The sequence below is a fragment of the Pseudophryne corroboree genome, chromosome 6 (assembly GCF_028390025.1).
Source record: "Pseudophryne corroboree isolate aPseCor3 chromosome 6, aPseCor3.hap2, whole genome shotgun sequence".
Taxonomy (NCBI): domain Eukaryota; kingdom Metazoa; phylum Chordata; class Amphibia; order Anura; family Myobatrachidae; genus Pseudophryne; species Pseudophryne corroboree.
This window is the reverse complement of record NC_086449.1, coordinates 578,914,613-578,934,382: the sequence shown is the minus strand read 5'-3', so window position 1 is coordinate 578,934,382 and position 19,770 is coordinate 578,914,613. Positions and strand designations below refer to the sequence as shown.

General features: G+C 42.7%; 1 protein-coding gene across 1 annotated transcript; it reads left to right on the top strand.

The window, feature by feature from the left end:
* Positions 1-1,773: 1,773 nt before the first annotated feature.
* Positions 1,774-12,484, top strand: LOC134935465 (uncharacterized PE-PGRS family protein PE_PGRS10-like). Its single transcript, XM_063930525.1, has 9 exons — positions 1,774-1,867; positions 2,278-2,345; positions 3,297-3,359; positions 3,466-3,513; positions 6,213-6,263; positions 6,449-6,514; positions 9,025-9,072; positions 11,031-11,710; positions 12,291-12,484. Exons 1-8 carry the CDS (start codon positions 1,822-1,824, stop codon positions 11,667-11,669), a joined length of 1,029 nt encoding a protein of 342 aa, XP_063786595.1. The 5' UTR covers positions 1,774-1,821; the 3' UTR covers positions 11,670-11,710; positions 12,291-12,484.
* The last annotated feature ends 7,286 nt before the right edge of the window (positions 12,485-19,770 follow it).

Below are 19,770 nucleotides of genomic sequence, written 5' to 3'. Positions count from 1 at the left end.
GGAAGTGTGACTCCTGTACATGCACAGTCTGCTGACCACACATTCAAGGTGGCCATTGCTGGGGACAGTTCTGGGGGAGCCCACTGCCTGCTAATTATGCAAAATGTAGCCCATAGGCTACAGCAGGCTAATGCCATCTTCAGATGGCAGTAGCTCCGCGGACAAAGCTTGGAAATGCTTTGCATTCTTTAGCTTGGTAAAACTGGCAGCATCATAGCCGCTGAAACGTCATTATATCACATCTGTGATGCTGCCTGGAGCTGATTCCGGGAACAGGTAGCATTGAGTGTGGGGACTGTAGTCGGGATCGAGGCACCTAAAGAGGGTGTACAAATGATAGGTCGACAGTTAAAAGGTCGATAGTCAATAGTCAATACCAAATGGTCGATATGCATATGGTTTAAAAGGTTGACATGTTCAAATGATCAACATGACAATGGTCAACAGAGCATGTTTTTAAATTTTTTTTATTTGTTTACACTTTTTCAACTTTTTCATACTTTACAATCCATGTTGATTTGCACTAGTATACATAGTAATGTATGATAGATGGGTCTGCCTCGGGATGTAGTTATGATCCCGGCAGTTGGGATTCCGGCGTCGGTATGCTGACCGCAGGGATCCCGACCGCCGGTCACCCGATCCCAATCCATCTGCCTTCATGTACTCCTCTTTGTGTTTATATTTATCAATGTGGTTTAACAAAATTTGATAGAATAATCGTGCCCAGGTGCTAATTAGCAGCCATATTGACAAGGGTATAAAAACCCATCTGGGGCAAACATACCTCACCTTTGATAAAGCTGCATTTTGGATGCAGCAAAATGCTCAAGATGACCACCCTTCTCACCCATCTGGACTACAAACTGCTTGAACCACCCCTGGACTCCATGCTTCCTTTACGGCGAATTTGAGGGAATTTTAACCAGAAACTGCAGGACCAAACCGGTACTTACCACCGTGGATCCCTGCCTAAATACAGGAGTGCAATATCAGGGATATTTCTTCTAACGGACACACTGTAAAGTTTACCTGTTTCTTGGACACTTTAACCACCAAAAGAAACTGATGCCATTATACACCTAATGTGAAATATTTACAAGAGGGCAAAAATAGGAACGGACACTTCTTCTACATCCAGTTTTATACATTGATTGCACAGCCATTTGGGCGACTATATATATTTTAATGAATTGTATATTTTTTAGTGCATATTAAAAAGTTTTTATTTCTATCTACATAATGTAAAATCTATTACAGCAACCACCCACATTTTTTGCGCTACCATTTAATTATTTTTCTTTGACCTTTTGACTGTCCACCTTCTGCATGTCGGCCATGTATTGTCAACCTACACAGTGTTGACCTTTGACTGTAAATCTATTATACCTGTTAATTCATGCTAATTGTATGTGTTTCATCTTCTTTGCATTTATTTTCATGGATTTGTATGAATAAAGGGATTTTTACAATTGTTCAACTGGTACATTGTGGGTTACTCCTCCCTTATAATATGACAGTTAAACTTCCAGTTAACATTTGATTTGTTCTGCTTGAGGGAAACAGTAAACATTAAGGTATCAGCCTTTGATCATTATAATACACCATGACAAGTAAGGATCATGATTACTTGTTTGCATTGGGCACAAGTTCTTATGTTACAAAACGATTTTCACGCTTCCATCCACTTTATCTACTTGTTTAATTAGTATTAGATGTACTCACAGACCTAAATTTGTATAAATTCATCACTTCTGAAACATTTCAGTACATTCCACCTGTGAGTTTCATACTGAAGACGCACCTTGCAAGTAAGAAAGGATGATTACTCTGACACTATTGGTCATAGCTGCCGGTTGCTGCTTTGGTAAGTGCCCTTTCTTTTAGCTAATTATTACTGTAAACTGACAATACTGCAGATATAGAAGATACATTTTCAAACTTGAGAGACCTTTAGTCTTCAAATTAAGTGATAAATGGTCTATTTACTAAGCCTTGGAGAGAGATAAAGTCGCTGGAGATAAAGTACCAACCAACCAGCTCCTAACTGCCATGTTACAGGCTGGGTTTGAGAAATGGCAGTTAGGAGCTAGTTGGTTGGTACTTTTATCTCTGTCCACTTTATCTCTTTCTAACGCTTAGTAAATAGACCCCTGTATTGTAGCAGAATATAATAGATGAGTTGTCTGAGAATCCTATGTCATTTGTCATTTTTAAGTAGATTTTATGTATCATGTTATTATCACCTACTTGTTGACAACCATTTCTATGTTTTAGCACCTGCCACATCAGTTTGCATTAGAAATGGCGAAGAACAAGAGTCCAGCTGCCTGGAGAAGGCTTTGGTAGGTATTTGGTCTCAATACTATGGGTGGCATTTATGATAGTGATATAATGTTCAAGAACCAATTAAATATTTATTTCCAACTCAAAATTCTAGTGCAGTTTAAATCTGATATGCTGGTATTACACACTCTGTGAGGTAAATTTACTAAGATGGGAGTTCTATTTAAGATGGGATGTTGCCCATAGCAACCAATCAGATTTCAGGTATTATCTTGTAGAAGGTGCTAGAAAAATGAGAAGTAGAAACTGATTGGTTGCTATGGGCAACATCCCATCTTAAATAGAACTCCCATCTTAGTAAATTTCCCCCTATGAGAGGTATTCAATTGTTTGAAAAGTCAGTTGGGTGTCTGTTATTTCCTATCTAATAGGAAAAAAACAGACACCCAACCGACTTTTCAAACAATTAAATTGCACCCTTTATGTGTGTATGAGTGTTTGTCATGAAGAAGGGTTTTCAGTGCCCAAAACATTTATGATATATTAAACACAGATTGCTTCACCATCTACGCAGTCTTGGAATGCTGCTTTCTTCCCTCTGTTGTATTTTGGGGAGTGTTATCCCTTAGGAGGGCACACAAGCCACCAGAGTGCCAGATTATATATATATATATATTTGTGATATAAGCCAGTTCCGATAGCAGTCCGATGCATGTGGTGCAGTTTGGAGCAAAACAGCCTCCAGCCAGTAAAATTTAAACATTTAAGCATAATAGAAAAATATTTTCAAATAGATCAAAAAACATAAATCAATAAAATATTTCAGGGCGTTCAACTTAACAGTCTCATGTATCTCGACTTCATGGTTATATCTGTATATGTGTATATAAAAATAGATATATACCTACACAACATACAAAAGCATTGTCAGTGAACACAGGCACATTTCAGCAAATACTGTATGCTGTGAAAGATGCAACTCAATGTTATTTATCCATTATTTGTCATAGGCAAATAAAGGATTAACTGTTGGTGATCTGGCAAACTTCATCTGCACTTATTACAAATTCAAGGTAAGAAGAACCAATACTGTAATTTACTGTTTCTTTTAGGATTGCCTGTCATGCAGTCCTACCATTTATTATACTTAATAGATATGCTATACATTTGTTTTTATAGGATGCGACTGACAAAACAGAACTCATCAAGGAAATTCAACACATTGAGGTAAGAAAGCCATTATATGTATAATCAACACATGAATAGAATATCTTACTTAGCTTCACAGATGGGATAAAAGTGAACACCTTTACTTACATTGCAGAAGTTATGTGTTGCAGCCAAGCACTGCGTACCCGGGTAGACCTGTCACATCTGTCCCATGTGCTTAATACTATATATAGCTCATGTTTGAAGCAGGACTTTTTAAAGCTTGCCACACTGTATACCTAGTCTCTACTGGCATGCTATATGCAGCCTTTTGGCCATTGAGATTATTGAACTGACAAATCAGGGTGTCCAATTCATGCACAACCTAAGTTCTTCATCAGAGCTACCAAGTCAGACCAGAATGTAGTGATGCAACTACTGGTTGGCCAGAATGGCACTCTCCAGGGACAACAGTCAAATGGAAGGGGTACAACCCAGCTCAGCAATCCTCAAATTTAAACCCTTTGAGAGCCTGTAGCTGTCCAAAGTCAGAGAAGGTTCTACACAAATTATCCCAGCCTTGCCTTTTGGTTCTAGCTCCTAGCTCTGGGCTCCCTCGGGAAGCCTCCATGATGTGTTGGTCCAGAAGTTCAGCACATCATGACATCACAATGCAGCTGAGTAAATGTTTCAGGTATTCAAGGCCTTCACTTTGTAGGGGGCACCATGGCCCTTAGATATGTTACTGCCACAATGGATGAAACGTTGGGTAGCCCCACCAGATGTAGGTATCTCCTAGGATATTGCTCTACAGAAAAGAGGATTTTGAGCTGAAAATACAAAGATTAGCACTTCTACATTTTATGCATATATAACAAAGAAAATACTTTCATTAACATACAATTTTCCCATGTTAGAATTTTGTTATGTACAAGATTGTGAACATGAGAATATGTTTACAAATAAAAGACATATAGTCTAAAAAGTTATGCACAAGCTTTCATAATCTGTATAGTAATCAGTCATGAGAACCATCCTTGGAAAATCAATTTGAGTAGATCTAATGTTCTACACTTTAATGAATTGGGCTGGAGGTGCGCCAGTAAGCATAGTACAGTAACTGAGGAGGGTAAAGGAAGAGAAAGACCACTAGTCGGTCATCCTCTGAAGAAGGCTTACTTTGTGGCGCACTCTTTTATTGTAAATATGTAGCCCGTGTTAAATTTAAACTTAACATTTATTTTAGGCAGTTTTAAAATAATGTTGACAATAAGACATAAACAACACAAAGTGATCTTGAATAGATCTGTGAATATTTCGAAATGACCGTGTATCAACACAACAGAAAAATGTATGATCGTTGTAACACAAATTCCCTATAAATAGGATTTCCTGACAAACCGTTGAAAAAATAAAACAAAGATGAAAATATCTGCAATCAATTATTATTAATGGGTAGCAGTAAATTCAAGGAGACCTCTCCCCCATAATAATTTGATCTCACTCGATAGTGTACCCAGATAATAGCATATAGGAGTTAATATTTATTTAGAAGTTAGTTCTAACACTATATTGAATCACAGTTTTGTGTCACTCTGACATGCTCCACATCTGCCATCAATCAGCCTTGTCCCTCTAGGATGTTTTACTATCCATGAATTTAAAGGGAACATGCACAGCCATTGCAGACAGTTGCTATTATCTTGGTACACTATCGAGTGAGATCAAATTATTATGGGGGAGAGGTCTCCTTGAATTTACTGCTACCCATTAGTAATAATTGATTGCAGATATTTTCACCTTTGTTTTATTTTTTTAACGGTTTGTCAGGAAATCCCATTTATAGGGAATTTGTGTTACAACGATCATACATTTTTCTGATGTGTTGATACACGGTCATTTCGAAATATTCACAGATCTATTCAAGATCACTTTGTGTTGTTTATGTCTTATTGTCAACATTATTTTAAAACTGCCTAAAATAAATGTTAAGTTTTAATTTAACACAGGCTACATATTTACAATAAAAGAGTGCGCCACAAAGTAAGCCTTCTTCAGAGGATGACCGACTAGTGGACTTTCTCTTCCTTTACCCACCTCAGAACATGAGAATATGTCATAATAGCTGGTATGTAGGGGTTCAATATGTGTGACCGGCAGATGGGATGCCGGGGGTCACAATACCGACGCCGACATCCCGATGTTAAAAATCCCGACAGGGGCGAGGTAAGTATCCCCTCTTCCCTACCCTCTAACCCTAATACTCCCTTTCCGCAGCCTAACCCTAACATCCCCCCTTTGTGGCTAACCCTAACCTTTTATTTTTTTCAGAACTTGTTATACAGTATTTTGTAGACATCTATAAAAGAGGTGTTTCATGTCTTCTTTTGCTATATTCCATAGGTTCTCAAACTCGGTCCTCCCCACACAGTGCATGTTTTGCAGGTAACCCAGCAGGTGCACAGGTGTTTTAATTACTCACTGACACATTTTAAAAGGTCCACAGGTGGAGCTAGTTATTTCACTTGTGATTCTGTAAGGAGACCTGCAAAACATGCACTGTGTGGGGTCCTGAGGACCGAGTTTGAGAACCTGTGCTATATTCCATGCAATTTGGATTTTTTTGGTGCTAAAGCTGAAAAGAAAATTGCTGTGACAATTTCATTTTCTGCATATGCTACTGTGATATAGCAAATGACAGTCATATATCAGGATGGACAGACATGAAAAAATGTATACATTGTATATTTGGTTTAATATTTTACATTCTACATTAGGTTGCCTCTGGCTGTACCCGCAAAGACATTTTTGGATCAGATGCAAATCTAGTAAGCTATAATTTTCCATTTGGTGTTACATTTTGTCTAGACAATGCTGTTATGTCTTCTTGATGTCAGTATTGTGCATGCACATAAAGTTTAACTTTGACAATCTATAATTGAAAAAATAATAATTCATACAATCTCATTGTTATCTACTCATTTGTATATTTTTTTAATTTCCTGTTCACTAGGAGACGTTAGTTATGGATGGCGATGGTGCACTTCAAAACCTGACTACAACTGTGCATCAGATGTTGGTAAACAAACATACAATTATACAGATTTGTACTAGTTATCACATTTATAAAAAAATGGAAACAAGTTGTCTGGTTTAGAAATGACAGAAACATAATTAATAATAGTAACAGTGGCCCTCATTCCGAGTTGATCGCTCGCTAGCTGCTTTTAGCAGCAGTGCACACGCTAAGCCGCCTACCTCTAGGAGTGTAGCTTAGCTTAGCAGAATTGCGAACGAAAGATTAGCAGTTCTGCTATTAAATATTTCCCTGCAGTTTCTGAGTAGCTCCAGACCTACTCCTAGATTGCGATCACCTCAGTCCGTTTAGTTCCTGGTTTGACGTCACAAACACGCCCTGCGTTCGGCCAGCCACTCCCCCGTTTCTCCAGCCACTCCTGCGTTTTAGCCTGACACGCCTTCGTTTTTTAGCACACTCCCGGAAAACGGTCAGTTTCCGCCCAGAAACACCCACTTCCTGTCAATCACTCACCGATCAGCAGAGCGACTGAAAAGCGTTGCTCGGACCTGTGTAAAGTTGCATAGTTTTGTGTGAAAATACTTAGCGCGTGCGCCCAGCGGCCCATACGCATGCGCATAACTGCCAGTTTTTAGCCTGATCGCTATTCTGCTAAAAACGGCAGCGAGCGAACAACTCGGAATGACCACCCGTATTCACTAATATTTCTTCATACCAATATATATTTATGGCTTTTCAGCATTACTGGCAGAACAGGGTATGCTGGGGCATTGTTGCAGCAGTTGGAACATGGGGGGGGGGGGGGATGTGCATAAGCAATGGCATCTCTTTTGCATCTGTGCTGCAGGGCGCCAAAAGGGGTTCATACTGCATGTACCTGAGCCTGGGCTGGGGGTATGCTGGGTACACACTAGAACAACAGGGATTTTTTCCCCGACTACGGAACAAATCCCCGTCAGTCCAGATCATGTGTACACACTGGTGGTGGTGGTGGGGTGCTAATGAAGGTCAGAACAAATAAACCCACAAGAGTGACCCCAATTAACTGCGCGGTCTACCGCAGACCACAATTTTCCCACATTTGACTATAATGGAGGACCGCTATCCTCCATTATAGCCGGTGCGCTCTGCCTGATTGACAGGCCAGAAGCGCACAGCCAATCAGGAGAGAGCTATGACGTGGTGCTCCCTGACTGGCTGCCGGGTCCTTTCCTCGAATGCCAGGGTCCCGGCATTCAGGAAAAGGGGATACATGTGTAAACATGTATGCCCTTTAGTGCATTGGACAGGATTGATTTGTTTTATTTTTTTTTAACCCTGTGGATGCCTACTGGGAACGAAGAGGACTGATCTCCGCCTGATTCTAGGTGAGTATATTGTTTTGTTTTTTTGTTACAGGTACCCTGATTGATTCTGCTAGATAAGGGGACCGAGGGGCTCCGTGGAACACTAGGTAAGTATGGGTAAGTTTGCGCATGTATGTGTAAATAAACTTTTACTTTGACAGTGTGTGTGTCTTGTCTTTTTTGGGGTATTTATTTTGCTGTGGAACTACAGGTACCAGCAGGCCCATTAATTCCCGCATGCTGATACCTGTGGTTCTCCAAGTACCAGCATGCGGGGGAGGCTTGCTAGGACTTGTAGTTCCACAGCAAAAGATAATAAAGCCTCAGGCTTCATCCCTGGCCCTTGGGAGCCTGGAGGGGGGGACCCCTTTATTTTAATGGGTCCCTACTCCTCCAGGGAACCCGGCCTGGGGTGACTAGTTGGGGGGTTTGTGATGCTTTGGATGCAGGGACCTATATAAAAGTGTCCCCCCGGCTGCGGCATCACCTCCCTGGCTAGTGGAGCCCGATGCTGGTTTAAAAAATATGGGGGACCCCACTTCTTTTGTCCCCCATATTTTTGGAACCAGGACTGGTCCAAGGGCCTGGTGTTGTTTGCCTAAATACGGGGGAACCCCAGTCAAAATTTTCCCCCGTATTTTTGCAATCAGGACTGGCTCAAAGAGCCCGGGGCTGTTTATGCTTTTGGGGGGGACCTGCACTTCTATTTTTTTTATTTTTTAACACTTTCTTTACTTTTACAGACAGAAGCATGCACGGATCACATTGATCTGTGCATGCTTCTCCAAAAATCGCCAGTCTAAACCTGGCCTATTCGGGCTACTTTTGGTAAGGTTTTGAGTGCAAGTGAAAAAAATTGCATCCTATTACATTTGCGATTTTCATTGTTTTCAATGGGAAAACATCTGGATACGATTTATCACTTGCAATTTTTAACAAAAATGCAAGCTATTACATTAAATTAAATTTGTGGTAAAAATCGCACGCTTTCCGAAATCGCACCCTATTAAATCTGGCCCAATATGTCGTGCAGACACCGCTCTAGTGTGTACCCGGCTTTATACATAGCATTCTAGTATTTCCTACATAAGAGTGTTGTTTCTGAATATTCTGACATACAAATTTTAAATTGTCAAACAATAACTTTCTACAATGAAAACGTTGTCACAATAAAATTAAACATTGCAATCTGACTTCTTTTTACAGAATTACCTCTGCCCAGTACGAATAACACCAACTGTGTGCCATTTATTGGTAAGATTTGTGAGGTTACAGGTTGCAAGTATGGCAGTAGTCTACAACATACATTCAATTAATAGAAAATCAAGAAATTGTAATTGTTGAGTTCCTGCAAACAATACTGTAATTTTATATATTGGTGGGGGTGGGTGGGGTTGGGGGTGGGTGGGCCCTTAAATGTAATGTCCATTAACGAATCAAAGCAGGGTCATTTACCACCTGTATTAAGAATGTAGTTGCCAAAGAGGGGGGGCGGAGGTTCACTCACCTCTCTTGCAACATGCAGCAGTCAAAACTTCCCAGTGGCACTCATGGCTGATTAAAGAAAAAAAATAAAAATAAAAATGTACTATTTTATTGTAATCACAATCCCTGGCTGCATGTTTCCACAGCAAATGACAGTGGAACTAATTCAGACCTGATTGCTGCTGTGCATTTTCACACAGCGGGCGATCAAGTCTGAACTGCGCATGCGCCACAGTGCGCATGCCAGAGATGCTATCAGCATCTCAGCCCAGCGATTGCCTCTGCCTGATTGACAGGCAGAGGCGGTCATTGGGCGGGAGGGGGCAGTCCAGGCAACGCATGCCTGGACCATGCAGGGGACGGGCCGCGGCGGCTGCGCGACGTCACATGCAGCCGCTGCGATGGGTAGCTCTCTGCCAGCGTGCAGGAGCTGTGCAGGTGGGGAGCTACTTGTCAAGTACAACAGCGCTTTTGTACTTGTGCGGGGGAGGGGGGGCATTGGCATTTCTATAATGGGTGCAGTGTGTGCGAGGCACACGGGCCCCCAGGTCCAGGGGGGCCCACCCCGCACACACTGCACCCATTTGCTTAATACTTACCTCTCTGAAGTCCCCCGTCGAAGCCATCCCTTTTCGGCAGTGCAATAGAGTTTGAACACTAGGGGGAACACACTCTAATGCTCCTGCTGAAAACTTCGGAAAGATGGCACGGCGGCCATTTTTCCAGAGTTTCGTGCATGCGCATTAGAAAAATCTTTGGGAAAATGGCCACCGTGCCGTGTTCCCGGAGGTTTGCGCATGCGCAATAGAGTCTGTTCTCAGACTCTATTGCTGCTGCCGCGGAGTAGGGTGGCACCGCCGAGGGACTCCGGAGAGGTAAGTATTAAATCCTGTGCATCAGTCAGAGAGGAGGGGGCCCCTGAAGCAGAAGCCTGCACACGGGCCTCCTCCTCTCTTAAAACGCCCCTGGGAGGGTAGGGCCTGACATGCGTGGCGGACTAGCCCCGTGTTGGGCTTCCCCCCGCATGTCATAGCAAATGATCGTAGATGTGCTAAATTTAGCACATCTATGATCAACTCTGAATTACCCCCAGTATTGTGGGAGCAGGAACGACTGGTGCAGGTCACAAAAGCTACAAGTATAGTGTTGCCAATAATGATGGGGCACATTGCGCCTCTGTCATTCAGCTCACTTCCCTGCACATGCCTAGTGGTGGCACTTGTTTGGGGGCGGCACTTTGCTTTTATTGGAACTGTCAGACCGAAATGTACCAGTAACTGCAAAATCTATCTACTGTACTGTATCATATGTCATCTTGAATGGAGTAGGTAATACATGCACACACTGACTTGTAAACTGCTCTACTTAGTAAATATGTATACATAATTAAATATACAAACATGTCATAATTAGTTTATTATTCTACTTAATTAGCGATTATCAAATGAGCGCTTATAACCAAGCAATGAAGATATTAAAATTAGGCAGATGAGGTGACCATTAATGTGGTGCCTAGGGGCGCCCTCACCCCTAAATACACCTCTGCTATACATATGGGCAATACACCCTCAACTGAAAAGTATGGATGGTGTGATCCTTCTTGTCTGTTAAATGAAAGTGGACAATCATTGTTATAATAAGCGAGACATTCACCTGACGTTGTTTTTTTTGTTTGTCTGTGTTTGTATGGTCATTATGATAGAGAGTACAGTAATATTTCTCTTTAGTTCCTGCAGCGCATCAGCCAAGGACATCTGCCAAACTCTCCATCTACGCATACTACTGAAGGGGGGGCTCATAATCGACACACTCGTGATCTTTTAGGCCCAGTTGGAGGGCTTCTATCATTATTAAGTATTCTTGGTCCCTTAGGAAGCGTGCTTGGTCCCGTAGGAAACTTGCTTGGTCCCGTAGGAAACTTGCTTGGAGGAGTAACAGGTGCAGTTAGTGGCCTTGGAGTGACAGACTTACTTGGTGGAAAAGGGGGATTGCTAGGATCAGGATGCCAATCTGGAAATGGAGGATTACTAAGTGGAGTGGGAGGCCTCCTGGGGTCAGGTGGATCAGGTGGAGCATTAGGTGGTTTGCTTTCTGGAAATGGAGGATTACTAAGTGGAGTGGGAGGCCTCCTGGGGTCAGGTGGATCAGGTGGAGGATTAGGTGGTTTGCTTTCTGGAAATGGAGGATTACTAAGTGGAGTGGGAGGCCTCCTGGGGTCAGGTGGAGGATTAGGAGGTTTGGTTGGAACAGTTTCAGACCTGACAGGAGGACTGACAGGAGGAAAAGGTCAGGGGCTATTAGGAAGCTTGCCTGTAAGTGGACTGCTAAGTGGACTGCTAGGTGGACTTGGTGGCATCGCAGGGTGACTTGGAGACACTTTACTTGGATAATCTGGACTGTAAAAAAGGTAATCTATCTATCTATCTATCTATCTATCTATCTATCTATCTATCTATCTATCTATCTCACAGAACACACATACTGCACACCCATGATAAGAAAGATGTGTTACTTTTGCTATTCATTTTAATTGTTTCATTTGCATAATTTAGTACTGCTGAAAGACAATAAAGGATCTGTGTAACTAAGTACAGGGAATATACTATAGCAATAGGATGACACAATATAAATGCAACATTGGGTGTAATAGCAGCACAGGAACGGAAGAATAATAATGGTTAGACTAATAAAAGCGTAGTAAGTGAAGGGAAGAAGGAGCAAAGCAATAAGCAGGAGAAGAGGACCCCATTATAGCTTTCATGTATATTAGGAGTTGTAGGATTTGAAAACTTTTAAATAATATGAATATATTTCTAAATGATTAGTTCATAGAACATTTTTCCCATGATTCATTGGTTCAGTAAGAGTTTCAGCAATATGCTCTAAAGATATATGTAGTATTTAAGTTTCCTTCAGTAAATGCAAAATCAGAATCAGTTAATGTGTTGCTGTATATGTAATGGACCTCATCCTTTTTTTCCCCACAGGAAGATCAGAAACAAAATTATGAATGAATTGGGAATGAATCTCCACTTCCGCAAAATCTTCTGTTTCTATCTATAGTTTAGTGCATTGCTGATTAATGACTTAATAAATGAAATGAAAAATGCATCTCCTTCATATATTCTTAAAACTACTTTAATAAAAACATTATATGAAAATAAAAATTAATTGAAAAACAGTATTTGGTACAGTGTTATTTTTTGTTGTTGTTACCATATTGTAGTTGCTGGGACGCATAGCTTCAGACTGTTAAACTCAGCTTTTTTTTTTTCCCCAGCATATACAAGAATACACAAATTGGTGGAATTTATCTTGTGGGTTGAATACATATATTTTCCATGATGTCATTAGTTTCAAGTCAGTTGATAGGCTTCTTCTCATAATGCACTTCCATGGTCATAAAAATTCTATTGCCTGAGTGATTCTATCAGAAGTTGCAATTTTAGCTACAATTATTTTATTCATCTATAAATTATTTTAAAAAACCTCAATCTCTAACACTTCTCGCACTCTGAAAAATAAATGCACAAGTTTCCAAATAAACAGTATGTGGGGAATGTAATAGGATGTGAGAATCAGAAAGTAAGAGATTTTCAGAGAGTTCTCCTGTTTTTTTGTTTTGTTTTGTTTTTTAAGTGGCAGTTATAATATTTACATGGGAAAACCAACCTGGTTTTGTCATGTAAATGATTGCCACTTTAAAAAAATAAATAAACCAGAAGAACACTCACAAAATATCTCACTTTCTGATTCTCACGCCCCTGTCAAGCCTGTGGCTGACATGGGGAAGCCTCAGACGTAGGGGAAGATGTGTAGGTGAACCTTGGTGACCATATGAGATTCCTGGACATGTAAGGTACTTTAGTACAGACGCCCAAAGGCGTGACCAAAACGACAGCGGAGTAAAAGTGCAAGTTTTTATTGTTCACACAGTTCAGGCAATCACAATGGCAGATGATATATATCACAGTACTCAGGCAATAATCACAGTGTACTCAAATGCAGTCAAGTTCCTCAGATACAGTAGTAATGAAGAATGCTGTTAGGCGTAGTATGGTATCAATAAGGTACAGTCTTGGAAGACACTATGATGGTAAAGTCCATAGAAGAGAACAGCTAATCACTGAACTGAAGAGATGAACCGATACTGACCAGGAGATGAAACACTGGAAGTGGGATTCGATGGCAGAACACCGAGGTAGGCTGAGAGCTGGACGGGCTGCAGAGGATGCCGAGTAGAACTGGCACAGATTGTGAGAGCTCGATGGAAGGACATCGATGGTAGCAGAGGTCGATATTGGAATACTGATGGTTACAGATCGATGTTTGAACACCGATGACAACAGGAGACGATGTTGGAACACCGCTGGAGTCAGGCAGCACTGCAGGATAGAAACTGGTGCAGGTTTCTTTAAGTGGAGCAAGGTCACAGGAGCTGGAATACCTGGAGACAAACCGACATAACCACAGAAATAACCACAGAATGCAGAGACATCCAACACTGGGTTAGACAACCATAGCACTGACGATTTCTGAGAGCCAGAGACAGGTAGATAAACACTGGGATAGGCTGAATGGAGTCAGGTGGTGCAGGGAAGCTCAGATAGTCACATGATTGGCTGTGCTGCAGTCAGGTGATCAGGACTTGTCACAGCAGTTCTCCAGACTTAGGCTCTGATGCGGATTGAGGCCTAGTAGGCCCAAACACTAGGAAGCAGACAATATGAATAGACACACTTAGAATTTATATGTCACGATCCTGACTGTAGTTCTCATATTTGGTGGCTTACCCCTGCCACCTGTTCTGGATCCTGTGTCTCTTTGCTCACTGGGATAAACAGCTTGTCAGTATCATGAGTTTCCTGAGTGCAGAGTTAACGCGCTCCACCTGTGGTGATTAATCTTCTGTGTGAATCTGAATTCAACAATCTGAAGTTTAGGTCTAAAAGCCAGCATCCTCTGTTCGTTTGCAGAAGTTCAGGCTTCAGTGTTCTTTCAGCCTGCTAGCCCTCACTCCACATTAGAGCCTAGTCTAGAGTACTCATGTGACAGTGACTGTTCACCTGACCCAGAGCTGTCCAATCCTGTGCCAGCTTGAGACTCTCTGACTCACCCAACACTGCTCACCAATTACCAGGAAGTATAAGTCAGGAGACTTGAGTTGGAAACTCTGCCAGTTCCATGTGTCACACACAGAGCTATGTGTGAGCTTAGAAGCTGAGCTTCCTAAAGGTAACACTTGTACTTTGGTTCCTGTAAAACTCTGCTCTTTTGCTTCCCAGTCTGGATTACAGTTGTGTTACCATTAATATCCAGTATTCATCTCGTCTTAAAGCCATAGCCGCAGTATTCCACAGTCTCATCTTAAAGTCACAGCTGTAGTATTCTACAGTCTCATCTTAAGGTCACAGCTGCAGTGTTCTTCAGTCTCGTCTTGGGGCCACAGCTGCAGTATTCTACAGTCTCATCTTAAAGCCATAGCCGCAGAATTCCACAGTCTCATCTTAAAGTCAAAGCGGCAGTATTCTACAGTCTCATCTTAAGGTCACAGCTGCAGTGTTCTTCAGTCTCGTCTTGGGGCCACAGCTGCAGTATTCTACAGTCTCGTCTTAAAGCCACATCTGCAGTAATTCTCCAGTCTCGTCTTAAAGCCACAACTGCAGTGTTCTCCAGTCTTGTCTTGAAGCCGCAGCTGCAGTGTTCTTAAGCCTTGTCTTAAAGTCACAGCCACAGTCATTGTTCTACTTACAGTTGCGTTTCCAGTTATATCCGGTACCAGCCTGGATTACAGTTGCATTCCAGTATACCGGTACACAGCCCGGTTCACAGTGTGGTTCCCATTCTCACCGGTAACCAGCCCGGTTCAACGTCTTCAGCTCTCCTCCCAGTTCTGCGCAACTCCAGAGAACCTATTTCATAGTAACCTTGAGTACACAAGCACCTACTCCTGTGACAGTATATCCAGTTCAGTCGCACCAATACATTCACCATCCTGCTTTAAACACCAAGTCCCTGGTGATCCAGTGGTCAGGATATGGCTCCCTCTGCGAGGCCCGGGTTCGGTCCCTGGTCAGGGATTGCTCCTTCTCACTGATTCCTACAGACCAGCCTAATATACACATAGTCCTCCAGTCGCCCGCACAGACTTCACTAACACCAGGTTCACAAAAACCATAGTCCTGACATTATATACATGATGCTGAGAGAGCTATGCGGGAACAGCATGTACAGACTTTACTGCCAGTTGGGTGTGATGAACAGAGAGCCCAGTTGCTGAACACTGAATCTTAGCAATTACACAGTAATTCCTACTCAGGTGCTAAATATACGTTATGGTAAGAACTTACCGTTGATAACGGTATTTCTCCTAAGTCCACACTATAACAATGGGATATGATAAAGTGACAGATTTGCACCAATCGGTCAAAACTTTTCGGCCTCCCAGCATGCAACGGGCCCGTCCATATATCCCGCCTCCTGGCTCAGGCAAATCAGTTGTATTTCCAAAGCTCAAGGCAGGAGCATCATAGATAGCCCTAATCAAGCAAGAAGAACACACACCCTTCCGTACAAGAAGGAAGAGGTTAGTGAGTAAAAGGATCCTCAAATCAGGTGCATCAGGGTGGGATCCCTGTGGAACCTTTGGACTTAGGAGAAATACCGTTATCAACGGTAAGTTCTTACTATAATGTATATTTCTCTGGCAGGGTCCACAGGTTATCCACAGGATAACAATTGGATTTCCCAAAGCAATTTAGTGGTGGGGACGCTCCTGTTTGGACAGGAGAATCCTTCACTCGAATTCAGCGTCCGGAGAGGCAAAGCTATCTATGTCATAATGCCTAATGAATGTGTTAATGGAAGACCATGTGGCTGCCTTACATATCTGTTCTGCTGAAGCACCACGTTGTGCTGCCCATGATGGACCTACCTTACGAGTAGAGTGAGCAGAGACATTAGCTGGAACTGGGAGATCAGCTTGAGAATATGCTTCTGAAATCGTCATCCGAAGCCACCTTGCCAGAGTCTGCTTATCAGCAGGCCATCCTCTCTTGTGAAATCCGTAGAGAATGAAGAGAGAATCTGCCTTTCTGATAGCACTGGTACAATCCACGTAGATCCTTAAGGCACGGACCACGTCCAGTGATGCATCTCCCGCAGAAAGGCCCGGTACCTGGAAAGCCGCAACTATAATTTCTTCATTAAGGTGGAATTTAGACACCGCCTTAGGAAGATACCCAGATCTAGTTCTGAGAACTGCCTTATCTGGATAAAAAAAAATCAGAAATGGGGAACGACATGACAATGCCCCTAAATCTGACACTCTTCTAGCTGACACCATGGCCAGCAGAAAAAGAACTTTAGCTGTCAACCATTTAAGATCCACTTTATTAAGTGGTTCAAATGGGGCAACTTGAAGGCCTTTAGGACTAAATTTAAGTCCCAAGGCACTGTAGGAGGAACAAAAGAAGGTTGAATGTGCAGCATTCCCTGGAAAAAAGTATGCACATCGTGTAAGTTGGCAATTTTCTTTTGGAACCATACAGTCAATGCTGACACTTGCACTCTCAAGGAAGTTACCTTCAAACCTTTACCCATTCCTGCCTGAAGGAATGCTAATACCCTGGAAACTCTGAAAGACCCAGGGTCCATTTTCCGTTCACAGCACCAATGAATATAGTTTTGCCATATTCGGTGATAAATGTGAGCTGAGGAAGGATTCCTTGCTCTGAGCATTGTTTGAATTTCCTGTTGTGAGAATCCTCTTGACTTCAGGATAGAGGTTTCAAGAGCCACGCCGTCAAAGACAGTCAATCCAGATGTCTGTGATAACAAGGACCTTGCATCAGTAGATCTGGATGTTGAGGGAGCAGGAGTGGAGCATTAATTGACATTCTCTGCAGATCTGTGTACCACTGCCTTCTGGTCCAAGCTGGAGCTATTAGTATCACAGCTTCCTTTCCTTGCTTTATCTTTCTCACCACCCTGGGTAATAGGGCGATTGGAGGGAACACATAAGCCAGATGAAAGTCCCATCTCACCGACAGGGCATCCACAAAGATCGCTCTGGGATTCTTTGTTCTTGACCCGTATGCGAGAACTTTGTTGTTCTGACGGGACGCAATGAGTTCTCTCTCTGGCAACCCCCACTTGTCTACTAGAGTCTGGAAGACCTCCGGGTGTAGAGCCCATTCGCTTGCCTGAATGGCGTGTCGACTGAGAGAATCCACTTCCCAGTTTAGGACTTCCGGAACGAACACTGCGGACAAGGCTGGATGATGAAGTTCTGCCCACTTTAGTATGTGACTTACCTCCTTCATTGCTTTTTGGCTGTGAGTTCCTCCCTGATGGTTGAGGTACGCTACTGCCATCGCATTGTCCGAGCGGATCTGAACTGGTTTTCCCTGAAGAATGTCTTTTGCCTGAATCAGTGCCATGTATATGCCCCGAAGTTACAATATATTTATTGGCAGGCAACATTCTTCCTTGGTCCATTGACCCTGGAAACATAACCTTCCTGACACTGTCATCTCCTTGTCAGAATTTCACAATTTGATATCCAAAAGGGTCTCCCCAGGCTAATGACCTTCTTACTTCTATCGTAAGAACCATAGTCTGCGTTTTTATCATCTGATGCAACCCATTCCATTTGGCAAGAATCAGATGCTGCAGAGGTCTCGAGTGGAACTATGCATACTCCACCATGTTGAATGTTGACACCATCAATCCCATCACATGCATTGCTGCATGAATGGATACTTTTTGACTGTGTAGCAAGTCCTGAATCCTTGAATGAACCTTGGATATCTTGTTCAGAGGTAAAATGACTCTCTGAAGACTTGAATCCAGTACAACCCCCAAGTGAATCTTCCAGTGTGACGAAACCAGAGACGATTTTGCCCAATTTATGAGCTACCCGTGCCTTTGCAGGCACGTTATTGTCTGTTGCAGAGGACATGGGAGCAATTCCTTCGACTGTGCCAGGATTAAGAGATCGTCGAAGTATGGAAACATTTTTATACCCTGCTGGCGGAGATAAGATGCCATTTACCATAATCTTGGTAAATACTCTGGGGTCTGTGGCTAACCCAAAAGGTGGGGCTTGGAACTGAAAATGCTGTTGGAGGATAGCGAACATGAGATAACACTGATAGGACAATGCTATAGGAACATGTAGGTAAGCATCCTGTATATCCTGTCATGATCCGTGCCATATATCCTTTCTGCCTCTAGGTGTCACTCTCTGCCTCCTGGTCTGTCTAGCAGTTCCCACTCTGTGACCTGGCAGCATTGATTATCTAGTTATGTGCAGCTGTGGTTTGCACCTGGGAAGCTGCTATTTATCCTCTGTTCACAAGCACTCCTGCGCCAGTTCATCAAGTCTTCTTTGAGGCTGCAATATCTCAGCCCATTGTTAATGGATTACTGAGCAGCTGACCGGCATTCTTCCAGTACTCAGGTAACCCGTATTCCCTCAGCTTGTTGTTAAAGAACTGAGTAGCTGACCTGCATTCTCCCAGTACTCAGGTAACCTGTATTCCCTCAGCTTGTTGTTAAAGAACTGAGTAGCTGGCCTGCATTCTCCCAGTACTCAGGTAACCTGTATTCCCTCAGCTTGTTGTTAAAGAACTGAGTAGCTGGCCTGCATTCTCCCAATACTCAATAACCTGTATTCCCTCAGCTTGTTGTTAAAGAACTGAGTAGCTGGCCTGCATTCTCCCAGTACTCAGGTAATCTGTATTCTCTCAGCCTATGGTTAAAGAACTGAGTAGCTGGCCTGCATTCTCCCAGTACTCAGGTAACCTGTATTCCCTCAGCTTGTTGTTCAAGAACTGAGTAGCTGGCCTGCATTCTCCCAGTACTCAGGTAACCTGTATTCTCTCTGCCTATGGTTAAAGAACTGAGTAGCTGGCCTGCATTCTCCCAGTACTCAGGTAATCTGTATTCTCTCAGCCTGTGGTTAAAGAACTGAGTATCTGGCCTGCATTCTCCCAGTACTCAGGTAATCTGTATTCTCTCAGCCTATGGTTAAAGAACTGAGTAGCTGGCCTGCATTCTCCCAGTACTCAGGTAACCTGTATTCCCTCAGCTTGTTGTTCAAGAACTGAGTAGCTGGCCTGCATTCTCCCAGTACTCAGGTAACCTGTATTCCCTCAGCTTGTTGTTAAAGAACTGAGTAGCTGGCCTGCATTCTCCCAGTACTCAGGTAATCTGTATTCTCTCAGCCTATGGTTAAAGAACTGAGTATCTGGCCTGCATTCTCCCAGTACTCAGGTAATCTGTATTCTCTCAGCCTATGGTCAAAGAACTGAGTAGCTGGCCTGCATTCTCCCAGTACTCAGGTAACCAGTATTTCCTCAGCTTGTTGCTATCCTGTGATCCAACTACCACTGTGCAATCCTGGCATCCTGTGTATTCAAAGTTTCCTGGTATCCTATGTCCCCTCAGTTTTCCCTTTCTTTT